Below are 13584 nucleotides of genomic sequence, written 5' to 3' on the forward strand. Positions count from 1 at the left end.
CAATCCCCAGCCCAGCAAAAACCAAGGTGTCTGCTCCAGTTCTAGTGCATTGGAAAGTATTGGGGTTGGGACACGGTGGTATACACTTGTAATCCTAGCATGTGAGAGGTGGATATAACTGTTGTGAGTTGAGGGTAGCATGGGCTACATAGCAAGTTGTAGGCCAGCCTGAGTTACTTAGAGAAGCCTGATTTCAGAGGGAAAAAAAATAACCCAGTTGGAGAGATGGCTCAGTGACTTAGAACCCACATGGTGGCTCACAACCATTTGTAACTTCAGTTCTGGGGAGTCAACCCTCCACTTCTGGCCTCTGAGGGCACCTGCACACAGGTTTTGCATATACACTTACGCAGGTTTATAAATACACCTTTATAGAGAATATGATTCTGTGTCTCATAGTACTTCTTGGTTAATAAGACTGGATGGTGAAAGAGCATCCTCACTTTACTTTTCTCTAAAACCAATTGCATAACACCCACAGGCTTCTGAGAAATAAAAGGAAGTAATGACACATGAAGAGAAAGGAAGAAACGTCAAGTTTTGGCAGGCAGTGACAGCAGAGTCTAATTGGTCTAGGAGTTGTGGGGAGGCTGTGGGAGGTCCATGACCAGTTTTCTCTCCACTCTCAGGGACTGTCTGCACAGCGGCTGGTCAGGTGCTCAGGGAGACTCCGCCAGCTCCAGTGATGAGACCTCTTCAGCCAATGGAGATAGCCTGTTCTCCATGTTTTCAGGGCCCGACCTTGTGGCCGCTGTCAAACAGAGAAGGTAAGGAGATTGCTAAGCCGTCGTTCCTGCCAGCTTGCCCCATGACGGGGGGTGGGGGGTGGGGGGGAGGGGGGAGGGGGGGGACACAGAGGCCTCGGAGGCACCTTCAAGATGTATCTTCCACAAGGAAGATGCTGGCCTGGGGTTGCAAGCTCTGTGAGTGGCTGGTGGGACACTGGCAATGTTCTGTGAGAGGAGGTCACCCCTGTGGGGTCTGTACCTGTCTAGGGGAGCTCTGGCACAGATATGCTGTATCTTGCCCCTTTAACTCAGCAATGTCAAACTAGCATGCTTTTATTTTTCTAGAATATTTTATTCTTTGACAGTTTTATATATGTAAACAATGTATATTGACCATACTCATCACAAAGTATTGTTTTTTAAGTCCCAAACATACCCATGCACGCTAAAGATTTTCAGTAAGTATTAAGTAAATTAATGAGAAGCTAACGCGTGTTACCTCAGAGCTGTGAAAACAGCCAGAGCTATCTCACGCTGGCTGCTACTTCTGCCCACTTCCTGAAGGGCTTTATAGGCATGTTGGCTCCTCCCATGCCGCACTGACCTTGGTGGGCCCAAGGCCTCCTCACTTAGACTGGGGACCTAGAGACCAAGAGCAAGCACTTTGTCTGTGTCCCATATAATGAAGCCGAGTGGCCATTTCTCTGAGCTCTTGATTCTTTCAGGAAACACAGCAGCGGAGAGCAGGAGACCAGCACACTGCCCTCACCACCTCTTCTTACCACAGTGGAGGATGTGAACCAGGTACCGTGAGCTGGCTCATGGTAAAGACCTTGAGCCTCAAACTCATAAGGGGTCTCCTCTTTGTGGTGAATTATTTCTTATAAATGGCGAGGTATGATCACCTCAGCTGGTACAGTCTTTCGTAGAGGAAGCTCTGCTGTTTGTCTCATGTGAGAGCCACATGCCACACTCCCTGTTCAGAACAGTTAAATATAAGTAAGGGCTGTGGGCGCATGAGTGGTAGGAGGCCCTGTAAATACATACCCCAACACTGTGGAAGTTGTACACATATCTAGGTGTTTATGTGCAGACACACAAATTCACTTCCACAGTTGGGCTACAAGACTGTTGTGTGGATTGTGCAGGCATTGAGTGCTGATGTCGCTGTAAGAACTTCCCTTGCACCAGGCTGTGGGGGGCTGGTGCTCTCACCCTGTCCACTAGATAGAAAGAAAGGTGGGGCACAATGACAACTCACCACAAATGGCACTAAGAACTCTCTTCTGTTCCCCAGGATAACAAAACCAAAACATGGCCACCCAAAGCACCGTGGCAGCACCCTTCCCCACTGCCTAGCACGCTGCCCAGCCCTGCTGCACCTCTCTATGGAGTCTCCAGTCCCGGCAGCCAGTGGAACGATACCATGCAGATGCTGCAGTCCCCTGTGTGGGCTGCAACCAGTGACTGCAATACCACCTCCTTCACCTATGTGCAGACACCACCCCAGCCCCCACCTCCACCAGCACACAAGGCAGCACCCAAGGGCTTCAAGGCCTTCCCTGGGAAGGCTGAGCGCAGGCCAGCCTATTTGCCCCAATACTGACCACAGGTAGCCTCTGCCCATCAAAGCTGTTGGGGCAACTATCCCCAGGGCTGAGTAGCCCCCCAAAGGACCAGTGCACTCCTGTCCCAGGGACAGAAATGTTCCTTGGGTCAGAGGTGATTGGCAGCTCCAAGTCTTTAAAGCCTGATTTCTCAAACTTTGAAGGTAGCAGACCCCTGGGAGACAGCTGAAGATGGAGATTTCTGACACTCAGGGGGATGCTGGCAATCTGCATGTTTAATAAGCACCTCAGGTAATCCTGGTGCAGGTGGCCGGAGGCCACACTTGGAAAACACAGTCCGAAGGTTGTCAGTCCTGCATGTGGGAAAGGCATGAGGCCTGCAGGCTGACAACAAAGCTGACCATTCTTTGGAACTCTCTTCTTGAACACACTGAGTGGGACCCACACCCATCACTGATTTTATAAGTACTTCTCATGTAGGTTTTCAGTTAAAAATATCTCCTGCCCAAAACACAGTGGCTATCTTAAGACCCCAGGTACACTGGCTGGAGGCTAGCTCAGCGCTGGCTTCATTTAAGCTTATACAAGACACTGGTGATCAGAAGCAGCCACCTGGCTTCCCCTGCGTTGGTAGCTCCTCTGCTCAGAAGCACCCAGGGGTGTAGGCTCATGTAATTTCCAAGAGCAGAATTGGGGAGCTGCTCTCAGAGGCATGCTCCTGGCCACACCATGGAGCCAGTTGGCCCGCGCTGAGAGCAGAGTAAAGCTGCATCTGCTGCCCTCAGCTCCTTCACCATGACCAAGGCAGTACCACACTCCCTGAAGGAAGGAACTGTGGGGAGGGGTTGCACCACGACCCCCACACTCAGAACCACAGTGACATCTGCGAGCTGGCTCAAAAGACAGAGGAATTATGATGTAGACAGGAATTCAGAGTCTCTGTTTAGTCAGCAACAACAAAAACCACCTCACTTTTAGTTAACATGTGCCATTAAACAGATTTGGGGATACTTTCCAGCCAGAATGGATCCAGAAGAATTGAATGGTGCTTCAATTGAGAAATAATAATAAATATATCTATATAGAGTAGACATTTCCCACTATATATTAATTGAGGTTGCAGAAAGTTCTTTATATAAAACTTATTTAAAATTTTCATATTTCATCTTCGAAAATGTCTAATTGAGAAAAATCCATGATATTTTCTGGTATGAAAGTTTGACAGTATTAATTTTTTTATATTTTCTTAAATCATTAAACCATTTTAATATATGTTAACTACTAATAAATGGTTTATTCTTTCTAACTCCATGTAAGCTTTTCCAACAAAGATTGTAATAACACATTTATGTTCTCATTTTTCTACAGATAAATTTATATTTAAAAATACCAAAAAGAATCCATGTATACACACACCACACACACGCACACACAGTTCACACACAAGATTATTATTGAGGACCTGTGGGGTGTCTGAGCCCAGCCACCTGAGTTTTTAGTACTGTGTCTCCAAGCTGCTGGAGGCTCTGGCTATTGTCATTTGTGCTGTGTGGGGTGCCATTTCTGCCTGTACTGACGATCCTTCACCTCACCATGTTTACAGAGAACTCTTTTGTACATAGTTTCCCAGGCACGTATTTTACACCAGCCCTGTGTGGCTGCCGTCTGTGTTAGCTGTCACAGTGTGCACACTAATCTGTTCAGAGTTCCTTGTGGCTGTTTCACTTGTAAAAACTTTGTATTTCCTTCAGTAATGTGTCCACAGTGCCCTGTGTTTCCAGTTCTATTTCCCTGCAGTACTCATTTTCATAGTGCCTCCCTGAAGACCTCACCCTGGGCCAAGGTCATTCCTTGGTGCCCCAGCACAGGTGACACTAACTGTCATCTCTGGTCTGTTTTTCTCTATTAAGGAAGACATTTTGTCTCCATGGCTGTGAGGCCGTGTGAAGCACTTTGTGTAGTCTCCACATAGGTGCTGTTGCCAGCACCGCCTTGCCCTGAATGCTGGTAATCCCAGGTGATGTGCTTGGCAGAGGCATCTCGCCAAATCGCATGTATATGTGTGTGTGTGTTTCCTCAGCCTGGCCAAAGCATGGCTGCCTTGTTTGGCATCTGCAGGACATCATGTGAATAGTTGTGACCTTCCAAACTGGAACTTGACATTTCCTATTTTACTTTTAAAGCTCCTGTTAGTAAAATAACTATTGGCTTTATTAAAATATACATTTAATAATACTCTGTATCTTATTTAAAATTAACTGCAGTGGACACATGTCAGAAGCAATAACTCACTTGGCAGAGCTGTGGCAGGAACCGGTTTCTAGGTCAGCTTGTCCTCTGAGTCTCAGACCTGTCAAGGGGAAGACCACTCAAGGGATGGGATCAGACAGGCAGGAAGCAGGTCAGCCAGTTGCAGCCCCTAAGGTCATTGGCCTCTCTAAGGTCAACTGGCTGAAGCCTCTGCATGGGCAGGTGATGACTAGAAGAATGTGGACTCTTTCTGAAATTGGTCACAGCACCCTCCTCAAGCAGGATGCTGTGACCTATCCCAACAGCCTGTCTAAGGAGCAAACCCAGAAATGATGGGTTTTCTGCCCTGTGCCTCTCAGTAAACTCATCTGTAATCCTCGCCTTTTAGAGGTAGATATAAGAGGCTCAGTGCAAGGCCAGCCTGGGTTATATAAGAGCCTGTCTCAGAGAAAAACAACAGAGAGGTAATTGGGTTGTACTTCAGTGGTGGAAGCCCAAGGCCCTGAGTTGAGTCCCCAGTGCCAGTAAGTAAACAACCAGCAGGAAGACAGATGACTTACTGTGCTCCTGTTTGATTTCCGTGCCCAGTACTGTTAGCTACTTCCGTTTATATCAGTGGTTAAGAGAGAAAGGAGCATGGTAGCCCTACCATATCCTGGATGGGCTGGGACCAAAGAGAGATGTTATTCCCTGACCTCCTCCTGGAGGACTTGGGAGGCCTCAACCAGTATGAGGAATGGAGGAGCACACCAGCAGTTGGAGGCTTGGGACCTTCCTTTCCTTCCCTCGGTGGGAATTCCTGCATCTATCAGCCATGGGTTTAGCCTGCTCTGCTGTGTAGGCCACTCCTGCCATCTACCTGATCTGGAACAAAGGAGAAGTAACCTGGTGGTTCAGCTCCATGATTGTCAAGAGGCCATGGAGAGGGACAGCATGACTGGAGCCCAGGGAACGAGCCTGTCTGACTTGGGTCCTGGATCTGACCTTACAGCTGGACTTAAAATTCAATCACAGCTCCAGGGGGAGTGTGTGTGTGTGCTCTTGTGCTGGTTACCTAGTTGCGAATGTGGGCCTAGGTGACAGGAAGGACTGTCTCAGGAGTGTCAAGCTCATTTCCCATGGGGTCAGGCAGGCCTTTGCTAGAAGGCCACACTGCATGCAGATTTGTGCAGTTCTTATTTTAGTCCTGCAGGGGAGACAACACAATTTTTCCCATCCTTGGTAAGAGTACCAACAACCAATCTAGAAACTCATTAAGTCATCTGATCCTTTCTTAAGAGTATCCTCAAGTGCACCATATCCCTTTATGTCACATCCATTAGGCCCTCTTCCTGGACAGCATCAGGCTTCCCCAGGCACCCGTCCCTCCTCACTTGCCCACACTATCTTACTCTGGCTCTAATGAAGTGGTCACCTAAGACCATGGGAAAACATATTTACATTACAATTCATAGCAGTAACAGAACTACAGTTATGAAATAACAAAGAAAATAGGGCTGGAGACTGCTCTTCCAGAGGTCCTGAGTTCAATTCACGAGCACCCACATGGCAGCTAACAACTGTCTGTAATTCCACAATCTGACACCCTCATTCAGACATACAGTCAAAACACTAATGTATATAAAAAATAAATAAATAAAAATAATAATTTTAGGGTGTGTGGGGGTGGGTGGGTGGGTCACCATAACATGAGAATCTGTATTGGAGGTTGCAGCACTAGGAAGGTGGGGAACCACTGGTCTAAGGGCTTCTTAAGTCTCAGTCTTTGCTTACCATTACAGCACGCAGCGCTGCCCAGGAATCTGGTGTTTCCATTTGCTCTCCAGTAGAAGGCCCCAGGAGAGCCAAGACTGGTCCTGTAAGGACCACAATTCCCAGACCCTTGTCAGGCAGCATGTGGCAGACAAAAGGTGTTGCCGGGGCTAGGACTTGCTAATTCTAATGAAGAGTGAAAAATCAGACCTGAGCGGGGCGGTGGTGGCACACACCTGTAATCCCAGCACTCGGGAGGCAGAGGCAGGCGGATCTCTGTGAGTTCAGGACTAACCTGGGCTACCGAGCGAGTTCCAGGAAAGGCGCAAAGCTACACAGAGAAACCCTGTCTCGAAAAACCAAAAAAAAAAAAAAAAAAAAAAAAATCAGACCTGACATAGATAGGCTCTCGACTGGGTTCAAGAATTGTTCACCAGAATTCTATCAGAACTGGAAGAGGAATTGTCATCGGGAGCGTCCCGTCAGAATAATGTTCCCTGTTTTATGTTTGTTTTTAATGAGAGGGCTCACACTGTAGCCCAGGCTAGACTAGATACCCACTACATAGCCCAAGCTGGCATCGAACACACCTGCCCCGGACCCACTGACCACCGGCGTTAACCCGCCACGTCCTCCTGCCTCACGCATTATTCCTGGAGAGCACGTGTGCACATCCTCCTCACCGGGGCATGCGCACCGCAGTGTGCTTCAACCATCCCAGACGTGCAAACCCAGGCGTTTTCGAAGTCTCACCACGCAACTCCGACCCTGGGACCGCACATGCGCACATGCGCTCGCCCCGCCCCCCTCCCTGGACGTGCAAGCCTACACGCAGCTAGCCTAGGTACTGCGCGTGCTCGTGACCTCCAAGCGCACGGCCTCGCGCCCGCCCGGCCCGCAGAGCGTGCGTGCGCGTGCCCGGAGCTCCGCCCGGCCCAGGGAGGCGCGCTCCCCAGCCTTCGCGGGCCAGTGACTCAGCATGTCCCGCGGCTCGCTGACCGGGGCCGGCGCGTTCCACTCAGCCCGTACCGCAAACGACAGCTCCATGGTTAACCCTTGTCGGGCAGACTCTTATCAAGGCATGATCTGGCCAGATGCCCTTGCCTCAGTTTCCCCACCTTTAGGACGCGGCTCTTTGCTTCCCACCAAAGGCTGGGAAGTGCCAGCGTCCCAAAATCCAAGGGCGTTTACCAGCGCCGCCTGGTAGAGAATTTCGGCCCTCCCTTGACTTACTAAACCTGTCTCTACTTTCAAATCCTCTTATGATCCGGGCATCTTGCTGAAGGCACTTGAGACCGGTTTGAGCAGGCTCTCAAGCACTTCTGGGCCAGGTTTTTCACAGATTGTGATTAATCCCTGTTGTGTGGGCATGATCCCAAGAACGTTCTCTGGCCCAGAGTCCTGTGGCTCCTGACTGAAGTCTTTCCTCTGGTTTGCAGCGCTTGGGGCATAAAATACCCTGGCTGTTAGGATGGGAATAGAAAACTGCATTTACCTTAAACACACACACACACACACACACACACACACACACACACACACTGTTTAATTTTTGAAATAGGTCCTTATGTAGCCCTGGCTGTCCTGAACTTCCAATATAGACCAGGCTGTCTTTGTACTCTCAGAGTGCTGGGATTAAGGGCTCCGCCACCATGTGCAGTTCCTATCAGATCTTTTTAAAAAGGTTTAAGTGTGATGAGGAGCAAGTAGATGAAACACCCCTAAAATCTTTGGAGAGATTTGTGGTTGTTACCCACGTATAGTAGTGCACACCTACAACTCTAGCGTTCTGAAAGCTCAGGCTGCATCTTTTCTTTTTCCTTTTTCTTTTCTTTCTTTTTTTGGGGGTGGTGTGTGGGGTTTCGAGACAGGGTGAAACCCTGGCTGTCCTGAACTCATTTTGTAAACCAGGCTGGCCTCGAACTCACTACATCTTAAAAAAAGAAAAGTTATAAAGGACAACCCAAAACAACATAAAGACCAAGGAGAGCCTATCTCTAGGGGTCATTCTCTTGTTTCTCTTGAAACTGAAGATCAGAACAGGAGATGGCTCAGCAGGGAAGCCAGTTGGTCCTGAGCATGTTCACCTCCAATTATTCCTTGGAACAGGAAGAGAAAGGGCAGAAGGAAAGCCTCAGCAGCTGTCATCAAAGGCGCCTCCTACAAAAGGGGAGCCTTTGGACACGGCTGGGCCAGAGTCTGAGGACCCCAGGACAGCGACAGCTGAGACTGGCTTTCTTGTTAGTTGACGTTCAGGGTGGAAGTGATTGCTGTTGCTGTGGTGTGTGTGTGCGTGTGTGCACATGGAGGCTAGAGGACAACATTGAGATTGTTCCTTAAGTTGCCCACCATTTTGTTTTATTTTATTTATTTATTTAGTTTAAAGATTTATTTATTATGTATACAGAAGAGGGCACCAGATCTCATTACAGATGGTTGTAAGCCACCATGTGGTTGCTGGGAATTGAACTCAGGACCTCTGGAAGAGCAGTCAGTGCTCTTAACCTCTGAGCCATCTCTCCAGCTCCCCATTTTATTTTTAATTACACTAATTTATTTGAAGGGGTGTGCCACAGTGTGCCTGTGGCCAAAGGACAATTTATGGGAGTTAGTTCTTTTCTATTATGTGAGTTCCAGAGATCAAACTTAGGTTACCAGCCTTGGCCTTGGCAGCAAGTGCCTTGGCTGATGAGCTATCTTGCCATCTTGACCCCCCCCCCCCCACGTTTTTTCCCCTTCAGGTTAGGCTCATACTATGTAGCTCTAGCTGTCCTGGAACTCAGTATGTAGTATGTGTGTATGTATGTATGTATGTATGTATGTAGTAGTAGTAGTAGTAGTAGTAGTAGTAGTAGTAGTATGGCTAGCCTTGAACTCAGATATCTGCCTGCCTCTGCCTCGAGAGTGCTGAATTAAAGGTGTGCCACTACTGCCCCGCTTAGTAATATATTTTATTCATTTTCTTTTTTTAAGATGTATTTATTTATTATGTATATATACATTGTTCTGTCTGCATGTACGTCTGCACTCCAGAAGAGGGCACCAGATCTCATTACAGATGGTTGTGAGCCACCATGTGGTTACTGGGAATTGAACTCAGGACCTCTGGATGAAGAGCCAGTGCTCTTAACCTCTGAGCCATCTCTCCAGCCCCCATTTTATTCATTTTCAGTTTCTTTTTTGAGGCAGGGTCTATCAGTAAGACCTGGGGATTACCACTGAGGCTGGCTGGCCATTTGGACCTTAGGATCCTCCTGCCCCTGCGTCCCTGGCACTGAGATTGCAAGAGACCACCATGTGTAGCGTTTCACATGGGCTCTGGTGAGCAAATATGTCCTCATCTCCGAGGCAAGTGCTCTACTAAACTCTCTCCTCAGTTCCTGTTTTTTTTTTGTCTTTCAGACATGCTGGCTTTAAACATGTTGCTGATACTGGCTTTGAACTCTTGATCTTTCTGCCTGTCCTCCCCCAGTGTTGGGATTGTACTGCCACCCCAGTGCTAAGATGTCCAGCATTGTCTTGAAAATGATGCCCCCCACACTTGCACCTTCCCCCCCTCTCCCTCATTACAAGTCTCCCTTGTTCTTCGTCAGAATTGGAGGTGAGAATTCCATTTTCTCCAGGAAATTGGATCCCAAACTGGGTATCTTGATCTTTCTTGCCAGGAAATTGTGGATTCTTCATTCATTTAGTCATCCATGTCCATCCCCTCCTGCCGTGATCAAAGCTGCCTGCTTCCAGACCTGGTTTATTTCACTGACCTGTATCAGTCTGCCCCTTTTATACAACCTGTCAGATGAAGTCCCAGCTCTGTCTAGTTTTTCAACGGCTTCTCATCTCTAAACAAAAGTCAATCCTCAATGCTTTGCAAGCCCCTAAGTGAACTCCCTTTTCTCTGATGTCACCCTCTAAGGTTTGCTCCACTCCGGCCACATGTGCCTTCTGTTTGTGGGACACCTGTAGGTCTCAGATTTTGCGATTTCTATTCCCTTTGACAGAACACTTTCCTTCCAGGTAACCAACTGGCTCATTTCTTCTCCTTGATGCTTTTACTCAAATATAATAAAGAGTAAGTTTTTTTCTTAATCATCTCTTTAAAATTACAGTGCTTATTTCCAACATGCCTTTAGATGTATGCATATAATTTTATTATTAACTACATGGGGGTGGGTGGGTATGTGCAGGAGAATGCAAATGCCTTTGGAATTCAAAGGCACCTGCAGCAGGAGTTACCTGCAGTTGTAAGCCACCCTGTATGCATGCTGGGAACTAAATTCAGGTCCTCTGCAAGAGATATATGTAATATGTGCTCTTAACCACTGACCCATCTCTCCTGCCCAATCCAGTTTGCCTCTTCTCAGGAGCACTTGCCAGCTATGAAATTTCATAAATTCTATTTACTTATTTGGTTTATGTACCCATAATCCTTGCAGCACACCTCTAACCAAGCGTTAGAGGTAGAGTCCTCTAGAGTTTTATTCCATAGTGTTTCGCTGAATAAAATAAATGAAGGAAGTGAGCAAGGGGACCGGGCATGGGAAGCTCCGCCTCTGCCCTTCAAGTCACTTCCGGGCAGAAGTCAATCAAGGGACATCGCAGATGGCCACACTTGTATTACAGAGTGGGCCAGCAGAGGGCCCCAGCTCTGCTGCTGGCAAGGTCGCGTAGCGGGCGCGGACGACAGGGGCGGGGCGGGGCCGAGGCGGCCGGAGGCGGGGCAGGGAGGGGCGGGGCCAGACGCCTGCGCCATAAAGACCGCCGCGCGCACGAACGCCGAGCTCGCTGCGCGCTGCTGCTGCTGCTTCTTCCTCTTCCGCGCACGTCCAGCTCCGTGTAACTCTCCGGTCCCGCCATGGCCGCGCTCACCCGGAACCCGCAGTTCCAGAAACTGCAGGAATGGCACCGTGCGCACCGCGCCGATCTCAATCTGCGGCTCCTTTTTGAGAAAGATCCGGAGCGCTTCAACCACTTCAGGTGCGCGCGCAGGGTCGGGGCCAAGGAGCTCCCCGGACCCCCAGCCGCCCCGCGGGGGCCCAGGCCGGGACCGCATTTTGTCCTTGACTCCTCCTTGGAGTGGGTACTTGGGACCCGCGTGCTCACCGGAGAGCCAGGGCTGCTTAGTCATGAGGAGGAGTGCCGCTCACCCCCACAAGGACCCCTCTGTCCCTTTGCCCCCGCCTTGCAGTCTCAGCCATTCAAGAAGGGATTTCTAACCATCCGTGAGGAGGAGGAGGAGCCCTTGCTGACGCGACAGATAGGAGAGAGCTGACCCCTCCCACCTGTTTCTCGTGGGCTTGGGTCGGAAAGGGTGGGTAGGCTGAGATTTGCTGGGAGGCACAGGGTAAAAATAGAGCCGTAGAGGCACGATGTAGAGGCCAGAGAGACCCGTGGACGACTGCTAAATAGAAGGGAGGGTGGAGGAAATCGTGCATGTGATGCATCCGGGCATTCCTCGTCACTGATGCTGGAAGGCTAGGGACATGAGGGGGACCACCTGTGGCTCCTCACTGGAAGTCCTTAGACTTCTGCATTGGTCTTCCCTAGTAAGTTTGAGACATGGAGCATGGAGGGGAAGCTCGGGAGGTGGGGTGGTTCTGCAGGGCAGCTGCACCCGTCTCCCGCTAAACCATGCTCCCGACTCAGTACTGTCTGCATCTTTTTTGTGCCATATGCTTTTTCCACTGTACTGCTCGCAGGTCAGCCTATGTGGCCATGCACCAGGCACTGCCACTGGGGCTGTGGCACAGAGAGGGTGGGTTTGGGTGTGGCCAGCAGCTTGTGCATCTTCCTGCAGCTTGAACCTCAACACCAACCATGGGAATATTCTGGTGGATTACTCCAAGAACCTCGTGAACAAGGAGGTGATGGAGATGCTGGTGGACCTGGTAATGTTCTGATTGGGGAACTGCACTCTCTGGTTTGGATGTGGGGATGTGGGGGGGGGGGGGTGTTTTGGGGTCCAGGTTCAGATTTGGAGTGGTAGCCCAGGGATCTCCAGGGCCTGCTATTTAAGCAAACTCTTAGGCAATGGGAAAGGAAAACAGGCTCCGACCATCTGTCAGCCTCACTGGGGGGTGGACTTGGGATGACCAGTGGGGATGGGACACTAGGCCTCAGTGTCTTCTCCTCCTAGGCTAAGTCCAGGGGCGTGGAGGCTGCACGGGACAAAATGTTCAGTGGTGAGAAGATCAACTACACCGAGGTGAGCAGTGGTGGGCACCAGGTTCAGCATAACCACCCCAGGCCTCTTCCTTCCCTCCTGCTCACCAGACTGTTATCACCACCCTGTGTCTTCTCCCTCACTCTTGAGCAATGCTTTTACCTCCTGAAGGTGCTAAAGGCTTTTCTTCTGTGGGGGTGGCTGCAGAGCTTTGGGGTGTGTCTTCTCCGAGACTGGCAGCTTGGACTTGGCGAGCAAATTGGAGCAGTTCCTAGTGTCTGTCCAGGGAGGGGCCCAGCTCAAGCCTGAAGGGAGAGATGTGCTTAAGGCTTGCTCAGACATTGTCTTGGAGAATTTCAACTTTGACACTCTGATGGGTTCTTGCTGCAAGTTGTTCTAGCGACAAGAAGTATCAATGACACCAAAGCCCTTAGTGTCTGGCAGTAGGAGTGAGGAAGTGGGGGTAAACGTGCTGGGGAGTCTGTCCCCAAGTGTGGAAGCCTGCAGGCATAATAAACACTCCACACTTGTTCTCTGTGTCTTTTTTTTTTTTTTTTTTTTCTTTAAATTGTGAGTGTCTGGGTATGTGCACATGAGTACACATGCCTACAGAGGTGTCAGGTTCTCCTGGAAAAGGGGTTAGAAGTGTTGTGAGCCGCCATTGTGTGTACTGCGAACCCTGGCCCTTTGGAAAAGGAGCATGTGCTCTTGACTGCTGAGCCATCTCTCCAGCCCGGGTCTTTTGACTTGTGAGGAGCTCACAGGTTAGAAGCAGCCGGGCTTGTGTGGGGGAGACCGCAGTCGAGGGCTTCCTGCAGGGGTGCATTTGCTTGAGGAACATGGGGAGTCACGGGGCTAGATAGGGTGGGTGGGTGGGCTGGCATCGAGCTCTCCCACACGAGAGGAACCTCTCCCTGGATTGCGATCGCTTTCCTAGCTGTCTGCTTCTTTCCAGGGTCGCCATTGTCCTTAGCTGGACGGGCGTTTTGCTCTTGTGACCAGCTGAGCTGCTCTGGCACTTGTCGCCGACTCCAGTGACGTTTTAGCTTGTGGCAGTTGTGGCCGTAAGGTTGTTTGGTTGCCTGCGTTACTTCACATCCTGAGGCCTCTGGGTAGTTTTAGAAGG

At 49.8% G+C, this 13584-nt stretch overlaps 2 protein-coding genes across 7 annotated transcripts in view; both read left to right on the plus strand.

Moving 5' to 3' along the window:
• Garre1 (granule associated Rac and RHOG effector 1) overlaps positions 1-10583 on the plus strand; it is a 93070-nt gene extending 82487 nt beyond the window's left edge. For 3 of the 6 annotated variants that reach the window (XM_036176945.1, XM_036176943.1, XM_036176944.1), the window contains exons 12-14: positions 630-767; positions 1454-1532; positions 2026-4531. In XM_036176945.1, the coding sequence (XP_036032838.1) occupies positions 630-767; positions 1454-1532; positions 2026-2334 (526 nt within the window). In that variant the 3' untranslated portion in view covers positions 2335-4531. Of the gene's footprint in view, positions 1-629; positions 768-1453; positions 1533-2025; positions 4532-9700; positions 9900-10312 lie in introns of those variants that run through there. The other 3 variants (XR_004943982.1, XM_036176947.1, XM_036176946.1) reach the window with 3 other exon arrangements.
• Positions 10584-11041: 458 nt separating this feature from the next.
• Positions 11042-13584, plus strand: part of Gpi (glucose-6-phosphate isomerase) — a 29754-nt gene continuing 27211 nt past the window's right edge. Inside the window, exons 1-3 of the mRNA XM_036176949.1 lie at positions 11042-11272; positions 12093-12183; positions 12432-12500. Coding sequence (XP_036032842.1) covers positions 11151-11272; positions 12093-12183; positions 12432-12500 — 282 coding nt within the window. The 5' untranslated portion in view covers positions 11042-11150. The remainder of the gene's footprint in view (positions 11273-12092; positions 12184-12431; positions 12501-13584) is intronic.

The sequence above is a fragment of the Onychomys torridus genome, chromosome 1 (genome assembly GCF_903995425.1).
Source record: "Onychomys torridus chromosome 1, mOncTor1.1, whole genome shotgun sequence".
Lineage (NCBI taxonomy): Eukaryota > Metazoa > Chordata > Mammalia > Rodentia > Cricetidae > Onychomys > Onychomys torridus.